Source organism: Schistocerca cancellata, chromosome 8, assembly GCF_023864275.1.
Source record: "Schistocerca cancellata isolate TAMUIC-IGC-003103 chromosome 8, iqSchCanc2.1, whole genome shotgun sequence".
Lineage (NCBI taxonomy): Eukaryota > Metazoa > Arthropoda > Insecta > Orthoptera > Acrididae > Schistocerca > Schistocerca cancellata.
Window position 1 is genome coordinate 590,817,164 of NC_064633.1, and position 22,664 is coordinate 590,839,827.

Here is a 22,664-nt window from a genome sequence, read left to right on the forward strand (position 1 = left end):
CGTTCTGATATTTTATGATCTCAAACTTGATGATGTATATTCACGCCAAAGTCTTATGCGACTACAGTTTGAGAACTTTTTCGGTGTGTATAATCATACCAGCTTATGCTGCGTCATAGATATCGTTGAAGCACTGTTAGGAAACACTGTTGTGGGTACACAGAAGATGTACTGTTGCTATTAATTAATTTATAGATGGAGAGATACACAGTGTTTGTGATACATGAAATATTTCGCTGTCGTTTTATGGTGCAGTGTTAAGCAGTTCTTACTGACGGAACTTGCACCTCCATAGAATAGAACGAATTGAAGGAGTACACTTTCCAATTCTTCATTCATTACTTAACGCAAACTTCGTATGGACGAGATGATCTAACAATAGACCTCCAAGAACTGAGGAAGATTTTGAGGTGTCCGTACGTATTGTTGTACAGGCGTGCCAATAGCCAATGCAGTTCCGTTAGTGCTGTTTATTATAGAATGTGAAATGGAAATGGAAACTGTCACTGACTATAAAATGCTGAAATAAAATCAGTCCACGTTAGTGGCATGACTCGTCACTAAGCACTGACCACTTTACACCTCTCACTACGTCGGTCCGTTCTCCGTAAGTTATTTATTGCATTTTGTTATTTCACTAGTTAGGTATATGACGGCGAAACCACTCCTTGATTCTGAACAGGTAGAGCAGCGCCCTGCACCCCGCGTGGTGTCAGCGCCGCACCGTCGCCCTCACTGGGCCGAGGCAGCCGCAGCTTCTGCGTCCGCCAGCTGCTTAAGGCACTGTCTGGCTGCGGGCGGAGCGCATCACCTGCCGCCGGGGCCGAGCGGCGCGCGCCCCACCACCGCCAGCACGAGGGCCGCCAGAAGCAGCGAGTGCAGCGCGCTCGCAGCAGCCGCCGCAGCGGCCGCCCCGCCGCTACTGCTGTTGCCGTGCTGCATGGCCGCTGGGTGTTCCCCTGGATACACGTAAGTCAGTTACTGACACATCCAAAGACCGCCCCGCCGGTACTGCTGTTGCCGTGCTGCATGGCCGCTGGGTGTTCCCCTGCATACACGTAAGTCAGTTACTGACACATCCAAAGACAGCCCCGCCGGTACTGCTGTTGCCGTGCTGCATGGCCGCTGGATGTTCCCCTGCATACATGTAAGTCAGTTACTGACACATCCAAAGACCGCCCCACTGGTACTGCTGTTGCTGTGCTGCATGGCCGCTGGGTGTTCCCCTGCATACACATAAGTCAGTTACTGACACATCCAAATACCGCCCCGCCGGTACTGCTGTCGCCGTGCTGCATGGCCGCTGGGTGTTCCCCTGCATACACATAAGTCGGTTACTGACACATCCAAAGACAGAGGTGCACATCTGTAAAAGCGACGTCAATTAGGCTCACAACAACTGCTGCAGCCGCTCTGTCACTGCTGCTGCTGTTGCTGTACTACATCTACATCTACATTTATACTCCGCAAGCGCCCTAACGGTGTGTGGGGGAGGGCACTTTACTTGCCACTGTCATTACCTCCCTTTCCTGTTCTATTCGCTTATGGTTCGCTGGAAGAACGACTGCCGGAAAGCCTCCATGCGCGCTCGAATGTCTTTGCATTCGTGATCTCCTCGAGAGGTATAAGTAGGGGGAAGAAATATATTCGATACCTCATCCAGAAACGCACCCTCTCGAAACCTGGACAGCAAGCTACAACGCGATGTAGAGCGCCTCTCTTGCAAAGTCTGCCACTTGAGTTTGCTAAACATCTCTGTAACGCTATCACGCTTACCAAATAACCCTGTGACGAAACGCGCTGCTCTTCTTTGAATCTTCTCTATCTCCCCTGTCAACCCGACCTGGTACGGATCCCACACTGATGAGCAAAAGTATAGGTCGAACGAGTGTTTTGTAAGCCACCTCCTTTGTCGATGGACTACATTTTCTAAGGACTCTCCCAATGAATCTCAACCTGGCACCTGCCTTACCAACAATTAGTTTTATATGATCATTCCACTTCAAATCGTTCCGCACGCATACTCCCAGATATTTTACAGAAGTATCTGCTACCAGCGTTTGTTCCACTATCATATAATCATACAATAAAGGATCCTTCTTTCTATGTATTCGCAATACATTACATTTGTCTATGTTAAGGGTCAGCTGCCACTCCCTGCACCAAGTGCTTATCCGCTGCAGATCTTCCTGCATTTCGCTACAATTTTCTAATGCTGCAACTTCTCTGTATACTACAGAATCATCCACGAAAAGCCGCATGGAACTTCCGACACTATCTACTAGGTCATTTATATATATTGTGAAAAGCAATGGTCCCATAACACTCCCCTGTGGCACGCCTGATGTTACTTTAACGTCAGTAGACGTCTCTCCATTGAGAACAACATGCTGTGTTCTGTTTGCTAAAAACTCTTCAGTCGGACCACACAGCTGGTCTGATATTCCGTAGGCTCTTACTTTGTTTATCAGGCGACAGTGCGGATCTGTATCGAACGCCTTCCGGAAGTCAAGGAAAATGGCATCTACCTGGGAGCCGGTATGTAATATTTTCTGGGTCTCATGAACAAATAAAGCGAGTTGGGTCTCACACGATCGCTGTTTCCGGAATCCATGTTGATTCCTACAGAGTAGACTCTCGGTTTCCAGAAATGACATGATATGCGAGCAAAAAACATGTTCTAAAATTCTACAAAAGATCGATGTCAGAGATATAGGTCTATAGTTTTGCTGCATGGCCACCGGGTGTTCGCTTGTGCACAAGAATGTCAGGTACTAGGACATCGAAAGGTAATGGTGGCCATCTGTAAGAGTGGTGACTAGGCGCCTCACAGAAGCCGCCGCAGCTGCTCCACCGCCACTGCTGCGCTGCCATGCTGCGTGGTCGACAGATGTTCCCCAGCAGGCAGTAATGTCTCCTACTGAGATGCCCAAAGACAGTGGTACACATCTGTAACAGCAATGACAAGGGAGCTCACATGAATTGTTGCAGCTGGTGCCTCGAAGATACTGCTCCTCCCTTACTGCAAACATTTGGGTGCTACCCTGCACACAAAAATGTTAATCACTCAGCAAATCAAAGACAGTGGGGTTCAACTGTAACAGCAACAAGAGGGCTTACAGAAACGGATGAAGCTGTTACCTCAATGACACTGCTCCTCCCTTACTACATGACAGCTGAGTGTTCCCCTAACACACACACACACACACACACACACACACACACAAACACACACACAGATATATATATATATATATATATATATATATATATATATATATATACACCTGGAAATTGAAATACGAACACCGTGAATTCATTGTCCCAGGAAGGGGAAACTCTATTGACACATTCCTGGGGTCAGATACATCACATGATCACACTGACAGAACCACAGGCACATAGACACAGGCAACAGAGCATGCACAATGTCGGCACTAGTACAGTGTATATCCACCTTTCGCAGCAATGCAGGCTGCTATTCTCCCATGGAGACGATCGTAGAGATGCTGGATGTAGTCCTGTTGAACGGCTTGCCATGCCATTTCCAAATGGCGCCTCAGTTGGACCAGCGTTCGTGCTGGACGTGCAGACCGCGTGAGACGACGCTTCATCCAGTCCCAAACATGCTCAATGGGGGACAGATCCGGAGATCTTGCTGGCCATGGTAGTTGACTTACACCTTCTAGAGCACGTTGGGTGGCACGGGATACATGCGGACGTGCATTGTTCTGTTGGAACAGCAAGTTCCCTTGCCGGTCTAGGAATGGTAGAACGATGGGTTCGATGACGGTTTGGATGTACCGTGCACTATTCAGTGTCCCCTCGACGATCACCAGTGGTGTACGGCCAGTGTAGTAGATCGCTCCCCACACCATGATGCCGGGTGTTGGCCCTGTGTGCCTCGGTCGTATGCAGTCCTGATTGTGGCGCTCACCTGCACGGCGCCAAACACGCATACGACCATCATTGGCACCAAGGCAGAAGCGACTCTCATCGCTGAAGACGACACGTCTCCATTCGTCCCTCCATTTACGCCTGTCGCTACACCACTGGAGGCGGGCTGCATGATGTTGGGGCGTGAGCGGAAGACGGCCTTACGGTGTGCGGGACCGTAGCCCAGCTTCATGGAGACGGTTGCGAATGGTCCTCGCCGATACCCCAGGAGCAACAGTGTCCCTAATTTGCTGGGAAGTGGCGGTGCGGTCCCCTACGGCACTGCGTAGGATCCTACGGTCTTGGCGTGCATCCGTGCGTCGCTGCGGTCCGGTCCAAGGTCGACGGGCACGTGCACCTTCCGCCGACCACTGGAGACAACATCGATGTACTGTGGAGACCTCACGCCCCACGTGTTGAGCAATTCGGCGGTACGTCCACCCGGCCTCCCGCATGCCCACTATATGCCCTCGCTCAAAGTCCGTCAACTGCACATACGGTTCACGTCCACGCTGTCGCGGCATGCTACCAGTGTTAAAGACTGCGATGGAGCTCCGTATGCCACGGCAAACTGGCTGACACTGACGGCGGCGGTGCACAAATGCTGCGCAGCTAGCGCCATTCGACGGCCAACACCGCGGTTCCTGGTATGTCCGCTGTGCCGTGCGTGTGATCATTGCTTGTACAGCCCTCTCGCAGTATCCGGAGCAAGTATGGTGGGTCTGACACACCGGTGTCAATGTGTTCTTTTTTCCATTTCCAGGAGTATATATATATATATATATATATATATATATATATATATATATATACGCCTGTTAGTGAGATATCCAAAATCAGTGGTGCACATATCAAACAGCAATGACAAGCAGGCTTGAAGGAACTGTTTCAGCTGGTACCTCAACGACACTGCTGCTCCATTTCTGGATGACATGTGGGTGCTACACTGCACGCAAAAATGTCAGTTACAATTATTGTAACTGCTGATCCATGTTTTGCATAAAAGCATTCCGCGATAGTAAGTCTGTCTTAATGCAAAACACTTTTGCTTTAGTTTCTTCGTCAACTAGTTTCAGAGACAACATGTCCATCATCAACCCGTCAGTCATGGGGTTATCGTCAATGAAACTAATTTGGGGAACAAATTAAAACAAAAGTTCTTGCAGCAAGAAAGACGACAACCCTATAATTCCAGGTACTGAGACATGCAAAGGCAATTGCGCCGCTCTGTAACAGTGACAACAACAAGGCTTGTAGCAATGGTTGCAGCTGCTGCCTCAGTGACACTGCTTCTCCCTTACCGCGTGACAGCTTGATGTTCCACTCCAAACGTCACAAAGTGTGATATGCAGGAGACAAACGTGTCAGTCTGTAACAGTCATGACAAGGAGTATTGCAGCAACTACTTCAGCTATTACCTCCACTATACTACTGCTGCCTCGCTGAACATTTTTGTGCTGCCGTACACACACGATGATCTGTTAATGAAATTTTTAAAGAGAGTGCAACCCTTCTGTAGCAGTGATCACTGGGACACTGACAACAGCTACTGCAGCTGGTATAGCGCCACTATTACTCTTTCTGTGCTGCATTACTTATGGGTACTAGAGCGCACATCAAATGGCAGCTATGGAGACATGCAGAAATATGCTGTCCGTCTGTTACAGTGTCCACAAAGGCACTCCACAGCTGCCTCTGCTCTGCTTCCGGCAACTGGGTGCTTACTTACATATACATAAACGCCAGTCACCAAGACATCCTGCCGGCCGCGGTGGTCTAGCGGTTCTGGCGCTGCAGTCCGGAACCGCGGGACTGCTACGGTCGCAGGTTCGAATCCTGCCTCGGGCATGGGTGTGTGTGATGTCCTTAGGTTAGTTAGGTTTAAGTAGTTCTAAGTTCTAGGGGACTTATGACCTAAGATGTTGAGTCCCATAGTGCTCAGAGCCATTTGAACCAAGACATCCCGTATACACACAAATAGCAGCGACTGAGACATCTACAAACGATGTTCACAATTTCAGTACCATGTTGCATAGCTGATGGGTACTCCCGTTAATTTACATGACAGCTACGAAGACACAAACAGCGTTGCAACCGATCTATTATAGTCACCATAACGGCGCTCTGCAGTTGCTTCTGTCCCACTTTTACAGTTGTTGCCGTTCTGCATAGCAGCTGCTTGCTCACCTACACAGACAAACGCCAGTTGCTGACACATCCAGATAGTGATGTAGTGTCCATGGCATAGACAACTGGGGTGCCGCCAGTACAATCACTACTGCCTACTGCTTCTGCTGTCGTGCTGTATTGCTTCCAGGCTACACACAAAAGTCTGTAGCTGAAGTGTCCAAAAAGAACACTGCCCATCTCCAAAAATGGCGCTTGATGTCACCTCGATAGCGCTCAACTGGAGTGTTATCCTACAAACATAATTTTACTTTGCCGTGATATGATGCAATTGCTACTTTCTGCTGATGCCACTTACCGAACTGTAAAGAATATTATGACGACGATAAACAACTAGTTGAATGAATATGGTTTACCTCCAATAACACAGATTTTCCTTTAGTCTACAAAAATCAATTCAATGCATTGAACTTAACATAGGCAATACAATGGAATCAATAAAAAATTAAATTTCACTGATTTTTTATAATCATCTGATGTCAAAAATTAAAATATGGAAGAGACAGTTGGTAATAATGAGAAATGGAAATGATGTAAAATTCATTTAGGTGATAACCCGAGCTCTTAACTTTTCTTAACGAATGTCATCAACAGAAAAACCTGCTGATAAAATAAAGAACGTTATTAAGTACCAGTGCGATGATACAGATCACAACCTGTTAAACATAAAGACAAACCAATTTATATTGCAAAAGTTATTCTACAAACTCCTGAATATCACGTGAACTGCTTAGTTACTTGGTAACTCTATTCACTTTTGTTGTACTACAAAGCCATTTGCTGCTCTCCACTAATGATGTATTCACAGAGATAGAAAGTTCACAGAGAGAGAGGAATAACAGAATATGTACAGCAGCCATATTGTCACAAGTTAGGGGTCATCTGAATAAAGAATTAACAATGCTATGATATCCAGATAGATTGGAACTGCCGTTACTGTTGCGGTCGTGAAGCTGCATCACAAACAAATGCATGTGAATACCAGCTACTGAGCAAACCAAAGAGAGTGTAAAAGATCTGAAGCAACCAATGCTGCAATGTTACAGCACTGCCAGGTGCTCTTCTTCACACGAAATCAAGCTCTGCTAATACACTTAAGGACACATGGTACTTTTATGGCTCAATATTATGTACAAATCAGCGCCTACTTCTTTCACGCACTGTTTCTAATGTATATGTTTTACCGATATTTTTGTTGATATCAGGTAATGCAGCATTCATTTTAGCTTGCTCCTTTGCTAACTTGAAGAGCGAATCTTTCAGCTTCAAGCACCCATTGTCTGTCACATGCAAGCAATTGATCTTCCATATTCGAGCTACATTTTATGCCTAAATTTCTCAGGACTTCCAACATTCCTATCACTCCACTCTTGAAACATATCGATGCATCTAGTGCACCACCTTCAATCTATTCAGTCCTACGTTCTTGGGTAATCTTTCCCGAGTACAGTGATTGAAACTTTCATTTGTATTCTGAGTGCCCCCATGAAGACATTTACTAAGCAAAACAGGGTCACTCAGGTCTCTAAAAATTGGTTTTATTTTTTAAAGAGACTGATCCCAATTACTGAGGAATTAATTGGTGACTACCAATGCCGTTTCCGCAGAAATAGAGCCACATTAGATCATCTCTAAGTCAGATAACTGAAAATGTGTGGGAATTCAATGTAGATGTAAAAAGATTATTTTTAGACTGTAAAAAGGCCTATGATAGCATACAGCGACAGTCACTTCTAAATATAATGAGGGAATTTGAAATACCACAAAACCTAATCATTGTAATTAAAACATATACAGATGAAATTTTATGTGGTGTCAAGACAGCTGTAGGACAAACAGAAAGTTTTAAGATGTTCACTGGACTGAGACAAGGAGACGCCTTTCACCTATTTTATGTAACCTCGTCTTAGAGACGATCGATAGAGAATTTAGTAATACTAATCCACGAGGGATCCAAATGCAGGAGATGAACATTACTAGACTTACTTAGGCAGATGATGTAGCATTAATAAGTAGTTTCACAACAGAATTAATCAGAATGACGCAAAATTATTACCAAATTGCTGCAAAAGGAGGATTACATGTTAATGAAGAAAAGACAGTATATCTGGTCATAAGTAAGGAAAACCAAAGAGATGCACCTTTGTAGTTGGCTTCACTTTCAAAACAGTTGGCAGCTTAAAGTACTTAGGGACTCTGTTTAGTAACAATAATGGAATGGATAGAGAAGTAGATGCCCGTCTAGTGACAGTGAAGAAAACACTCTTTAGTTTTGTCAAAATCTTAGATTAGATTAGATTAGATTAATACTAGTTCCATGGATCATGAATACGATATTTCGTAATGATGAGGAACGAGTCAAATTTTCCAATACATGACATAATTAAGTTAATTTAACAACATACTTAAGTTAATATAACTACTTTTTCATTTTTTGTGTTTTTTATTTTTAATTTTTTTATTTTTTATTTCTTTTTATTAATATTGTTTTTTAAATTTATATCTAAAAATTCCTCTATGGAGTAGAAGGAGTTGTCATTCAGAAATTCTTTTAATTTCTTCTTAAATGCTTGTTGGTTATCTGTCAGATTTTTGATACTATTTGGTAAGTGACCAAAGACTTTAGTGCCAGTATAATTTACCCCTTTCTGTGCCAAAGTTAGATTTAATCTTGAATAGTGAAGATCATCCTTTCTCCTAGTATTGTAGTTATGCACACTGCTATTACTTTTGAATTGGGTTTGGTTGTTAATAACAAGTTTCATAAGAGAGTATATATACTGAGAAGCGACTGTGAATATCCCTAGATCCTTAAATAAATGTCTGCAGGATGATCTTGGGTGGACTCCAGCTATTATTCTGATTACACGCTTTTGTGCAATAAATACTTTATTCCTCAGTGATGAATTACCTCAAAATATGATGCCATATGAAAGCAACGAGTGAAAATAGGCGTAGTAAGCTAATTTACTAAGATGTTTATCACCAAAATTTGCAATGATCCTTATTGCATAAGTAGCTGAACTCAAACGTTTCAGCAGATTATCAATGTGTTTCTTCCAATTTAATCTCTCATCAATGGACACACCTAAAAATCTGGAATATTCTACCTTAGCTATATGCTTCTGATTAAGGTCTATATTTATTAATGGCGTCGTACCATTCACTGTACGGAACTGTATGTACTGTGTCTTATCAAAATTCAGTGAGAGTCCGTTTACAAGGAACCACTTAGTAATTTTATGAAAGACAGTTTTGACAATTTCATCAGTTAAGTCTTGTTTGTCAGGTGTGATTACTATACTTGTATCATTAGCAAAGAGAACTAACTCTGCCTCTTCATGAATTACAGAAAAATCACTTAGTACTAACTCCAAACCCTGCTTCTATCACTCGACCATCATACCGGTAACATTATAGGAATGTGAAACATAAATATTTAGAAAGAAATATGAAGAACAGCTGTTAATATTTGAAAAAATGTACTGAGAAAAATTTTTGGTCCTGTATATGATAAAGATAACATGGAATAGAGGATAAGAAAAAATGAAGAATTAAGGGAGCTGTACAAACGCCGTAACATCGAAGATCTGCTAAAAAGGGAAAGATCGAACTGAGCAGGTCATGTAGCAGACTACATAAGATATCATTCAGTAGGACAATACGTCGTAAGATGACCATGAACACTGAATGGACAAACAATGCACTTAACAGAAGGGAATGGAAGAGGCTTGTAGAGCAGGCGTATGGTCGAGAAAGTCCTTGGCACTAGTAAGTAACAAATAAATAATAGGGATGGGAGTGAATGGTGAAGAGGGTTAGGGAGCTTGTGGAGACAGTTACTGACGCAGGGGAACACTGTGCAGCACTGCCCAGGACTCGGTGCTACAGGGGTGCGTCTCCGCAGGGGGCGGAGTCTAGCCTAGGTGCGCACCTACCGTTGAGCACGTGCACGAAGACGGAGGCGGAGTCCGAGGAGGAGGGGCTGCAGGTGTAGTTGCCCGAGTCATGCGGGCCGGCGCGCGCGATGACGAGGCGCGAGGTGCGCGTCTGCTTCTCGGTCACGACGCTGATGCCGCCGCGCTGCGAGTAGTTGATGACCTGCCCGCCCTGGTACCAGTAGATGAACGACGGCGGCTCCGGCGTCTCCAGCACCACGCACGTCAGGTTGATGTCCGAGCCGCTGCGGATGTACAGCTCCGAGTTGCCCAGGATCTTCGCCTTGGACACTGCAACACGCCGAGCACATACAGCTATACTAGCAGGGGCACAGGCCGGCGCCGCCGCAGCGCGCCCCCTACCTGCCACAGCACTGAGTCGCCGACGCTCTTCACTTGTCTACTGGACGGAGGCACTGAACCCTAGCAATACCGACGCACGTTCCATAACTTATACTACCAGGGCGGGGGTTCCTTTATGCCAATCAGAAGGAAACTACAAAAAATAAGTAAATCGTTCTAAACTTTTGTTAACAACACACTTTCCCGATGGTTACTGATCTATAAGCAAAAATATCTTTTAGCACATTACACATTCCATTAGAACTACTGACAGCCTTGGGAGAGCCGGTCCTGACAAAACTCTACCATCTGGTGAGCAAGATGTATGAGACAGGCGAAATTCCCTCAGAATTCAAGAAGAATATAATAATTCCAATCCCAAAGAAATCAGATGTTGACAGATATGAAACTTACCGAACTATCAGTTTAATAAGTCACAGCTGCAAAATACTAACGCGAATTCTTCACAGACGAATGGAAAAACTGGCAGAAGCCGACCTCGGGGAAGATCAGTTTGGATTCCGTAGAAATGTTGGAACACCTAAGGCAATACTGACCCTACGACTTGTCTTAGAACAAAGATTAAGGAAAGGCAAACCTACGTTTCTAACATTTGTAGACTTAGAGAAAGCTTTTGATAATGTTGAGTGGAATACTCTCTTTCAAATTCTGAAGGTGGCAGGGGTAAAATAAAGTGAGCGGAAGGCTATCTACAATTTGTACAGAAACCTAATGGCACTTGTAAGAGTCGAGGGACATGAAAGGGGAGCAGAGGTTGGGAAGGGAGTGAGACAGGGTTTTAGTCTCTCCCTGATGTTATTCAATCAGTATATTGAGCAAGCAGTAAAGGCAACAAAAGAAAAGTTCGGAGTTATTATTAAAATCCATGGAGAAGAAATAAAAAATTTGAGGTTCGCCGATGACATTGTCATTTTGTCAGAGACAGCAAAGGACTTGGAAGAGCAGTTGAACGGGATGGATAGTGTCTTGAAGGGTGGATATAAGATGATCAACAAAAGCAAAAAGAGGATAATGGAATGTAGTCGAATTAAGTCGGGTGATGCTGAGGAAATTAGATTAGGAAATGAGACACTTAAAGTAGTAAAGGAGTTTTGCTATTTGGGGAGCAAAATGATAATGATCGAAGTAGGGAGGATATAAAATGTAGACTGGCAATGGCAAGGAAAGCATTTCTGAAGCAGAGAAATCTGTTAACATCGAGTATAGATTTAACTGTCAGGAAGGCCTTTTTTGAAAGTATTTGTATGGAGTGTAGCCATGTATGGAAGTGAAACATGGACGATAAATAGTTTAGACAAGAAGAGAATAGAAGCTTTCGAAATGTGGTGCTACAGAAGAATGCTGAAAATTAGATGGGTAGATCACATAACTAATGAGGAGGTATTGAATAGGATTGGGGAGAAGAGAGGTTTGTGGCACAACTTGACTAGAAGAAGGGATCGATTGGTAGGACATGTTTGTTCTGAGGCATCAACAGATCACCAATTCAGTATTGGAGGGCAGCATGGAGTGTAAAAATCGTAGAGGGAGACCAATAAATGAATACAACAAGCAGATTCAGAAGGATGTAGGTTGCAGTAAGTACTGGGAGATGAAGAAGCTTACACAAGATAGAGGAGCATGGAGAACTGCATCAAACCAGTCTCAGGACTGAAGACCACAACAACAACAACATTTCGAACGAGGTACGAAAATTATGTTTGTCTGTGTCTAAAAGTGGCTGCAAGGAGTCCAACTAACTTGCGCATGACATGATGTATGCCAAGAAAAACGGCAACAGAAGAGCGCAGAAATGCGTCGGAAACAGAGGCTACAATTATAAAATCATGTTGTGACGTATAGCAAATAAGAATCAAAATAACCCACTAACGATGGTAATATCTCTCGCTGAAACTAATTTGGGGGAATAGTTAAATAAATAACAAAAGTGTTTAGCATAAATACGGACCCACAATCCCATACTGCTGTTTTGTGAGCAAAAAGGAACCAATGGAACACTTTTAAGGTAAGATTACTTTATGCTATTACAAAAAGTTTGTAAAACGCGTTGCTGCCAAGCCCCTCTCAGCACATGATTGGGATGGTTCATATCTCGTTATGTGTTGTTTTGCTCTTGTTTACAACATGCTTATTAAATATGAACAGATGTATAAGAATGGTCCTGAATCTGACAATATGTACAACATACGCTTAGAAAAGTCATATTCACTGCTGAGAGATAAATTTTTGGGTTCACATTTACTGAATAAGCTAATTATAGAATATGGTATAAGAAGACATTAAAAGTAATTTTTCAGCATTTTAAAATACAAATTAAAATAAACGTGGCGTGAAGTACCTTCCCTCCTATTGGTATTGCGAGGGTTAAATTCCTTTTAAAAGATTAGCTGGACTAGCCATGATTTGCCATATTCGAATTCATCCTGCACATACATAGATCCATTGTGGGTTTGTTTATAAATAACTTGTCTGCTATGACCTACTAAAATCTTTTATTTGTATTTTGTACGAGGCGTTTCTGGAAGAGATTCCCATTTTCAAGTACATTTTGCTCTTTGCACTATGCCACTTACTCGTGATGTTTTCGTTGTGTGAAGTTCTACATTACTATGTTTTCTTTATTGTAATATCTAACAACGCACAATGTTTAGTTGATTAGCGATCGTTGTAAGTAGTTAGAGGCGACATTTGAAAGATCACAAACAATACAGTATACATCGAGAATAGTAAGTGTACGTAAAAATCAATTATCAAGAATCTTTTATATCAACTTGCTTTTATATCAACTTAACAGAGATAATGCTATGGTCTTCGAAAGGGAGTATTAATCTTAATTATTAAAATCTATATCGTAATTTGATTACATGTACTTACTATTGTGCTTATTTCTATGTGTTACTATTTTTATTTAAGTATATAGTATAACTTTTCACCAGTATTTTGTTTGTGACCGTTTTTATGCTGAAATACTTGTAGACTTTACTGCCGGCTGTTCCAGATTACCTGTTATTAACACATAGATAGAAACGTCATTCTAAATATATATAAGTAAATAATGATCGAGATTATTAAATTAATACTATCTGTAGACACGTATATCATACTATTTGGAAGTTCTAGAACATTCTCACTACTGATTATATCTAAAAACATCTTCGCAGCGATTTGCGTATGTACGTTTGCTATTCTGGATGTGTACAGTGAACAGAAAAATGCGTGTGATGTGGAATATCTGGACCACTAGAAGGCTGCAAGAAGAAGTTCTTCCAAATTTCCCCACAAACTTGATATAAATATTGATAATTAATTAAAAATTGGGCTTTTTATGTATAGCAGTAAAGACAACAGAATGAAGAACCTCACATATCAGAAACATCGCAAATAAATGACATGGAACACACAGAACAACGCGTTTGAAAATGCGGATCAGTTGCCGAAAGGCGTCATACAAAGAATAAATAAAAGAAAATGGCCCTTGTTACACAATAGTTATTTGTGAACAAAAATTTTTTTTTCACAGCTACAGGCTTTCATAAGCAATTTCTAATGGATTAAATCAAATTATAGCGATTGTATCCAGCACTGGAACCTTTGTAACTACACACGCTATACATGGTGAACCACAAGTCCACCGACAGAATTTCGGAGGTTGATCAGTCTTATTTTATCAGTATTTTGGCATCTGAGACTTGTGGACTCTGGTAGTCCTTCACTTTCTAATAATGTAGCGGAACAGCGGTTAGTACGGGTCACTGGTATTTTTAGAATTTTTCGCGAAACAGCGAACGCGTGCAGTGTTTGTAATGATGCACAAACATCACTCCGCCATTTGTCACAATTGAATGATGCAGTCATTGAGTTTATATTATATGTAAATTTTATTTCTTTTGATTGGCGAAGCTGGTCTAATTTCAGTAGCGATCTGTACTTTAAACGGCAAGAAGGAACATTGTCATACTAGTAGTAGTATAAAAATATTCTAAAGTTAACTCTATTGCAAAATGATATCCTACTAACTCAACATGGTTTCTGTTTCCTCCACGCTTCATTATGCATTGTAAGTCCACATAAAAGTCCCAAAGCGAATGATATGGGGCACTTTTTTACGATGCCAAGGTTCAAGAAGAAGAACGCTGAAGAGGGTCCCAGGCAGTAGTCCAAGACTGGAATGAAGCAACCGGTTTCAAGAGTTTTGAAAGGCAAAATGACAGAAAGGTCTGTTGCCGCTCGTTTTAATGTTTCTAGAAATTTAATAAAACCGAGCATGATACCTCGGATTGTTGTTGTTGTGGTCTTCAATCCTGAGACTGGTTTGATCCAGCTTTCCATGATACCCTATCCTGTGCAAGCTTCTTCATCTCCCAGTACTTACTCCAACCTTCATCCTTCTGAATCTGCATAGTGTATTCATCTCTTGGTCTCCCTCTACGATTTTTACGCCCCACGCAGCCCTCCAATGCTAAATTTGTGATCCCTTGATGCCTCAGAACATGTCCTACTAACCAGTCCCTTCTTTTTGTCCTCTTCTCCCCAATTCTATTCAATACTTCATCATTAGTTATGTGATCTACCCATCTAATATTCAGCATTCTTCTGTAGCACCATATTTCGTAAGCTTCCATTCTCTTCTCTTCCAAACTATTTATCGTCCATGTTTGACTTCCATACATGGCTACACTCCATACAAATAGTTTCAGAAACGACTTCTTGACACTTAAATCTGGGATAGGGTTTTCAAATCCACAGTTGAAGAAAATTGCAAAGAATGTTTGTTGCACACATGATAAATTTAGGATTCCAGCTTTATGCTGGTTAATGGTATTGAGTTTCAAATGTTAGCTTACGATTTGTAAGAAAATTTAAATGTGCGTCAGAGATTTGACAAAGGGAAGATGTTAGCACGCTAAGATTTCTATCTAAATTTTATGAAGAAGAACCCAGAATTGTGTTACAGATAACTCCTGTCAACGGCTCTAATCCACTTTGTCAGGTTCAGTAGAACAGAAGATGATTGGTCTTCAGTTAAATTTTTTTTACTATGGTATACTACTGATTTATGAACATACAAATTGTTTTTATGAGCGACAAAAACAACGTTTTACTTATACAATTATACACTGTTGTGAAGTCAACATTAAGCCGTTCTTAGAATGTGTCGTTTTCATGGGAATCTTTTATCACTATTTACACCAAAACAAATGTTCAAATAGTGGTCTTAAGCAGTTATACCTCATTTCAAAACAACGACAAAATCTTTATATCAGTTTTGTCTTACGTGACCCACACTAGCCACTGTTCTTCAGTTCTGATTCATTCAGTTTGTCAACCGCATTATCTAAACTTACGGGGAAATAACTTTAACAACAGAGGAATAGTTTGTTATGCGACAACACGAAAACAAAGGGAAGCGACAACTCAGACAGACCCAAAAGTAGTTAAATGCGGATGCAGGCGGTGGGAGAACATCTCTGCATTGAACCACATTGCCGCTCATCCACTGCATTCAGTGATACCAGACACGAGGTGCTATTCAGCAAACTCTATCTCTCTGTAAACCTATCCATAGTACTGCTGATTATTACTCATAACAAACAACAAATGCAGCCGGAAAAGAAAACGAAACAGGTTCGAGCAGTACCGAATGCTGTCTTCAGTTAGAAGATTTACGTGGACTTTACTGTTGTCAACAACATGTACCATGAGTTAATTGAACGATTGTTTCCCAACAAGACACGCAGTGAATACTGTCAACATTTTCAGTGCTGTGCAGGAGAGTTATACAGACAAACTACTCTGTAATGAGCCACAGGAGTCCACAGGTCCCTTATGCCAAAATACTCAGGAAACATCCCTCAACAACCTCCGAACTCTGTCGGTGGAGTTCCGGTTCATCGTATAGAAACGTCAAGAAACTTGATCATTGTGTGGGTTGCCGAACCAGTTTCTTCCGAGTACAGTTATTGCATGTTTTGATTTCAGAAATTAAACTTCCACTTCTGGGATGTGAACGGTCACTGACGATGTGCTGTGAGAGAGGATTTTCTTATCTCAAAAGTGATAATTTTCACTACGTGAGACACGAATCAGAATCCAGAAAAAGTGAAAATTTGTTGCTAAATTTACTGAAACCACGAGGACACCGAAGACAAACTATAAAGCGACGTGAAAGCTCAGTTATTCATGCTGTGAGCATCAAAGTCCACTAGCTGCTCTCATTTTAACATTTACTTGTTGTTGGAAAGACGGTGGAAAGAATTTTTGCTAGGTACACGTTTCAGCACGACAGTTAACGCTTTGCTGAAGTCTTGTGTCAACAGTGGAAGCAGTAAGTTGACGGTGACGACCAGGTCCTTTTTGAAATGTAGCACAGTTCTTCTGTCACCATCCAAAGGGTACTCTAAGGATGTGTAACATTAATTAATGTAATAGTGTCAAAAAGCAATGTCTATTTTACAATATAACTAGTACAGGAGTGACTTAAAATGCCTCATGCCACATTGGATTAAAATAGTTACTAGTATTTCTTTCAAAGTGTGCTCACTGTGTTATTGAGTAATCACAATACTAATCTTCATGAAATAAATAACGGTACAAAAGGAAAATTAGAAATCGGAATCCCTCTAAAGTACCACACTGCTCTTCGGAAGAAATTTACTCTTCCACAGATGTTAAATTCCATTTTCTTTTATTTTTAAAGTACGTAAATGATATTCACATCACACGGGAAGTTACCTCATTAATATGAAAGGAAATCAATTGCGTGTACGTGGTGTGTCTAAAAAGCTCGTTGAATGATGTCATATCTAAACGGCAACTTGGCGCATGTGTGCGTGCATGCACATGGGCCTTCAGATACTTGAGAAAAATCGATACCCAGCATGCACTGGCATGTGACTGGCTGTTTAAACAGACTGCGACCAGTTGAACGCAGTGTGTGCGAGGAAGTGTCACAGCGCAATGGAGCAACGTGTAAACATCAAGTTCCGCTACAGATTGCGGAAGACTGCAACGGAGACAAATGGAATGTTGGTGCAGACGCACGGGAGGGAAGCCGCGAGCAGAAAATGTATTTACGATTGGATTAAACGCTTCCGTGACCAGAAGGAAACAACTGAGGATGAGCCACGTTCAGGTCGGCCACCGACATGCAGAACCACAGAAAAGATCGAGAGAGTGCTACAAATGCTGGCACAAGATCGGCGACGGACTCTCAGATTGATTGTGTAAGAATTGAGCATTAGCAAGGACACTGTGCACACCATCGTCCGCGATGATTTGGGCAAGCGGAAGATATGCTCCCGATTTGTGCCGCACAAGCTCACAGCAAAACGGCCGGAAACTGCTGGTGATTTCATTTCCATGTGTGACCAGGATCCACCATCGTCATTGGGGATGAGACCTGGTGCTAGCAGCTCGACCCTGAATCGAAACGGCAATCGATGTGACGGTGTTGACCGTCTTCCCCGCGACCAAAAAAGCCGTCTGCAAAAATCGAAGGTGAAAACACTGTTGTTCGCCTTCTTTCACAACAAGACCATCATCCGCAAGGAATTTGTTCCTGCAAGTGAAACCATTAGTGCTGCTTTTTTCAAGTCCGTTTTAAGCCGATTTCTATAGCGTATATGGTGGGTTCGGCCAGAGTTGCACGGGACTGGAAAATTGATGGTGCTCCATGACAATGGCCATGCACACCGCCCGATTCGTGTGCGCCAATTCCTGCCACAGAAGATGGTAACTGTTCTCGGACACCCTCAATACTCTCCTGATCTGGCTCCAGCTGACCTCTTCCTGTTGCTCCGCTTGAAGGCGGCCATGAAAGGTGAACGTCGTGCAGATGGTTCAAATGGCTCTGAGCACTATGGGACTCAACATCTTAGGTCATAAGTCCCCTAGAACGTAAAACTACTTAAACCTAACTAACCTAAGGACATCACACACACCCATGCCCGAGGCAGGATTCGAACCTGCGACCGTAGCAGTCCCGCGGTTCCGGACTGCAGCGCCAGAACCGCTAGACCACCGCAGCCGGCCGTCGTGCAGACGTTAATGCCATCAAATATCGCGTGACAGCCGTTCTGTGCTTTATTCCGCAGAAGACCTTTGCTGATAGTTTCCACAATCTGTACGAACGTTGTCAGAAGTGTGTTGTAGCGCGTGGTGACTATTTTTAAGAACAATAAAGAACATTTGTTTCTGTCTTTTGTTTTGTTTCTTGTCTGATAGCGTTCACCGAATTTTTTAGACACACCACGTATGTTTTAGAGTACACGTTAATTCATTTGCGGAGAAAGTGATTGACTTTTTACAATTTTGGTTTTTTATGAACACAGTCATCTTTTACTAAGCAAATATGACTGGTTTTTCGTTTGTAAAAATAAAACCGGATCCCGTATTAAAACTTTACAGATACAGCCTGGGTATTACTAAAATGAAACAAGTGCCTCTTTCCTTATAAAGCTCTCTGCAGTAACACCTACACGGACAAAACAAGTATTTATTTGATTAACTTGTAAATTTCATTAAACTGACAGCAGATCACTAAATAGCTTTAGACAATTTGAGTGCATATGCACTCACTGCATTAAGTGCCAGCGGTATTATAATAGTTAGAATTTTTCTATACGAGAGTCATTATTGTATTATAATAGTTAAGTAGGCTGTTAACAGAATTTGGAATATATCAAAAGACAACAAACATCATAAATCAAAAACTCACGGAGACGAAATCCAAAAGTAAAATTTATGGATGAAGTGAGAACAGAATTTGAAATACACAGGAGTACGGCAAGGGGATGGACTGTCCCCAGTACTCTTCAATTGGGATCTTGAAAAAGTTGTTCGAGAATGGAGAAAAGCATGGAAAAAAAACATCATAAAAGAAAAACTCACGGAGACCAAATCCAAAAGTAAAATTTATGGATGAAGTGAGAACAGAATTAGAAATAGACACAGGAGTAAGACAAGTGGATGGACTGTCCCCAGTGCTCTTCAATTGTGCTCTTGAAAAAGTTGTTCGAGAATGGAGAAAAGCAGGTGCACCAGCACACAGACTGGGACCAAAACGTAAGGGCGTATAATTAGACTGTTTAGCATTTCCTGGCGACATGGCACTGATCGCCCAAGACATTACCGATGCACAGAACAGCCAGAATTATTACAAGAGCAGGTAGCAAATATAGGATTAGAAATTTCATTTGAAAAAACAAAATTTATGACTGAAATCAAAGATGGACCTTCTGATCTCAAAATTGGTAATAGCTACATCTTTCGAGTAAAAAAATTTAAATATTTAGGTGAATGGATTGCAGAAAATTGTAATGAAAAGAAATCTATCAGATCAAGAGTCCAAAAAATTTAGACGGAGTTTGAGTTAACAAAAAACGTTTACAACAAAAAGAGTCTCTGGTGGAACTTCAAAATATGACACTACACAACAGTAACTAAACCCGAAGCTCTCTACGCATCTGAGACACTAAATCTTCAACAGAGAACACTAAAAAGGGAATTAGAAGTGAAAGAACGTAAATAATGAGGCAAATCGTAGGACCAAGAACTAAACATGGTGTGCATTATCCAAAACCCAATGCAGAACTATATAAAAAATTAGCTCCAAAATAACAGACATAATGTGCATGAGGAGAATCCAATTCATGGGGCATATGGAAAGAATGGATTCAAACAGGTTACCGCATAAAATCCATATATTTTTAAAGAACATAACTATGAGACCGAACCGTTACAAACAGGCTGAAAAAGACCTGAGAGAATTAGGGTCTTCAAATCTACATGACAGAAATAAAACCAGAAAAATCACAAACACACGGGGTATTGAGGAAGAAGAGAGAAAGCTAACGAACATACGTGGTCTGCGCAAAGAAAACTAGACGATTCGTTACGTATGAAGGAATACTGGGTGAAAAGGAAGGCCAGCAGATGTTGATTACGCGTGGTCCTAAGTGATCCATCCGTGAAGAAGAAGAAGAAAATAAGTAGGCCTCCGTATACATTATGACAGGGATTTAAAAATATGAAATCATATCTAGAGGCCAGAACAGCAAGTTACAGACGTAACATGAGATGTAGCGGTTGAAAGACTTACTGTTAAATTAAAATATCGCCACTGAAAAAGAAAAATCAGAGTGACTGCCATCAATGCCGGTGGCACAGGTCAAGTCGACAGTTTATTGGCTAAACGATGTCTCGTACCGATCTGCCAAATTCTTCAGCTGGTACACCTAATTACAGTACTTTATTCGTTACCATTTGCGAATTCTTCGCGTAATTCCTAATTGTTGTGTAATTTATAACCGTAACACTAATGTACAAGCTCCTTGGATACATCACATGTAACCTCCCATTTTTATTAATGCATAGATGATTACAATTCCTTAAAGGAAAATGAGTATATTATTTTTTCCCTCAGTTCAGAGCCCTTTGATGTAGCTGTTTGATTGTAAAAGTGGCATGGAGGAAAGAAATAGTTCAAACAGTATTACAATCCCCTAACGATCACGTGAAAGAAGCACTTTAGCCAGTTCGTTACTGTCAACCGGTACGGGCTGTGAATACGCCGTAAGAGAGGAAAGCGACGTCAATTCAGTGTAGTGACGGGACCGATCAATGATGACCTGGGAGAGTCCGGAAAAATAGTGATAAATTTAACGTTTGGGTTAGAATATCTGAAGTGCAAGAAACGCGAGAGTATCCCTAGTAAGTGGCACCTTAAACTTTCCGGCCTAATAATTAGATGTAATCATATCGGGTCTCCATCTGGACACAATGTTTCGGCGGTGCACCTGGCCGGCATCTTCAGGTGAGTAGGCCGTCGCACTATCCCGCCGGAACTGAAATCAAACACGCCGCGGTGGCTCCTTACACACCGACCGTGGATCCACCGCGCGTGCGCGAACAGAACTGCCCTCTGGTGACAGGCACAAAAGCGCACCGGTGGTAAAAGCTCGCGGAAACGATACATCGATGTCAAATACTATTGACATTTTTTGAAGAGCGACACAAGGACCGTTGTTTCTTATTGTCAAACAGAACAGGGTTGCAACTCTTAGTTAAAGGATACCCCTTATCTCTGTTTATAACATCGTCTGATAGCTGGATTTCAGTGGCTTCTTTCACTACAGAGTCCCAATACCGCGACGCAGGGTCAACCATTTGTGTCTCATCGGACAACACTTTATGTCCTTCAGTAATACAAAATTCTGGGACTGCAGATTTTTGTGGCTGAAATAAACGATTATGGCCATGATGCTCCGCGGAACGATCCTGGACCGTACGAATCGCTTGTCCAATATAGGCATTCCCGTAATGGCAGGGAATCTTGTGGGCACCGGGATTTTTCAAATCCAAATCATCCTTCACTGAGCCCAGCAAAGAGTTCTGGTCCTAGCTGGTGGACGGAATGCACTTTTAATATAAAATTTCTTTACAATTCCTCCAATTTTGAAGATATACTTCCTGCAAAAGGTAAGAATGCCACCTATTTGCTTGTATCTTCTGTTGGTTTCCGCAAAGGTCCAATCTGTAGAACACAACGGATGTGAATATCAGTATAACCACTCTGCTTGAACACAGCTTTTAGGTGGCCCAGTTCTCTGTGTGAAACTATCTGCATCTGAGATGGCATAAGCTCATTTTACCAATGTATGTAGGACCCCGTTGCGTTGGTACGATGGATGTCTACTTGCTCCAAGAAGATATTGGTCCGTATGCGTGGGATACGATAAACACTATGTCCTAATGTCGCATCATCTCTCCTGTAGACCAAGACATCTAGAAACGGAAGTTTTCCATCCTTTAAAACTTAAAATATTCGGATGCAGACAATTAAAATGATCTAGAAAATGATCCAAAGCATCCCCCCCATGTGGCCATACCATAAACGTATCGTCGACCTATCACCAGAATCGATAGAAGATACAAGTTTATCGGTGGCATTCCTACCTTTTGCGGGAAGTATATTTCAAAAATTGGAAGAATTTTAAGGGAATTTCGCATTAAAAGTGGATTCCGTCCGCCAGCTAAGAGCAGAGCTCGCCTCGCGGAGTGGCCGCGTGGTTTAAGGCGCCATGTAACGGATTGCGGGGCCCCTCCAGCCGGAGGTTCGAGTCCTCCCTGTGGCATGGATGTGTGTGTCCTTCCTAGCACAAGTTAGTTTAAGTTAATTTAAATCCAGGGGCCGATGACCTCAGCGGTTTGTTCCTTAAGGAATTCACACACATTTGAACA

The 22,664-nt window shown here is 42.2% G+C and overlaps 1 protein-coding gene across 1 annotated transcript in view; it reads right to left on the bottom strand.

The window, feature by feature from the left end:
• Positions 1 to 807: 807 nt before the first annotated feature.
• LOC126095698 (limbic system-associated membrane protein-like) overlaps positions 808 to 22,664 on the bottom strand; it is a 167,774-nt gene continuing 145,917 nt past the window's right edge. The window contains exons 3-5 of the mRNA XM_049910450.1: positions 10,062 to 10,352; positions 1,013 to 1,048; positions 808 to 959 (exon numbers count right to left, since the gene is read on the bottom strand). Of these exons, the coding sequence (XP_049766407.1) occupies positions 808 to 959; positions 1,013 to 1,048; positions 10,062 to 10,352 (479 nt within the window). The remainder of the gene's footprint in view (positions 960 to 1,012; positions 1,049 to 10,061; positions 10,353 to 22,664) is intronic.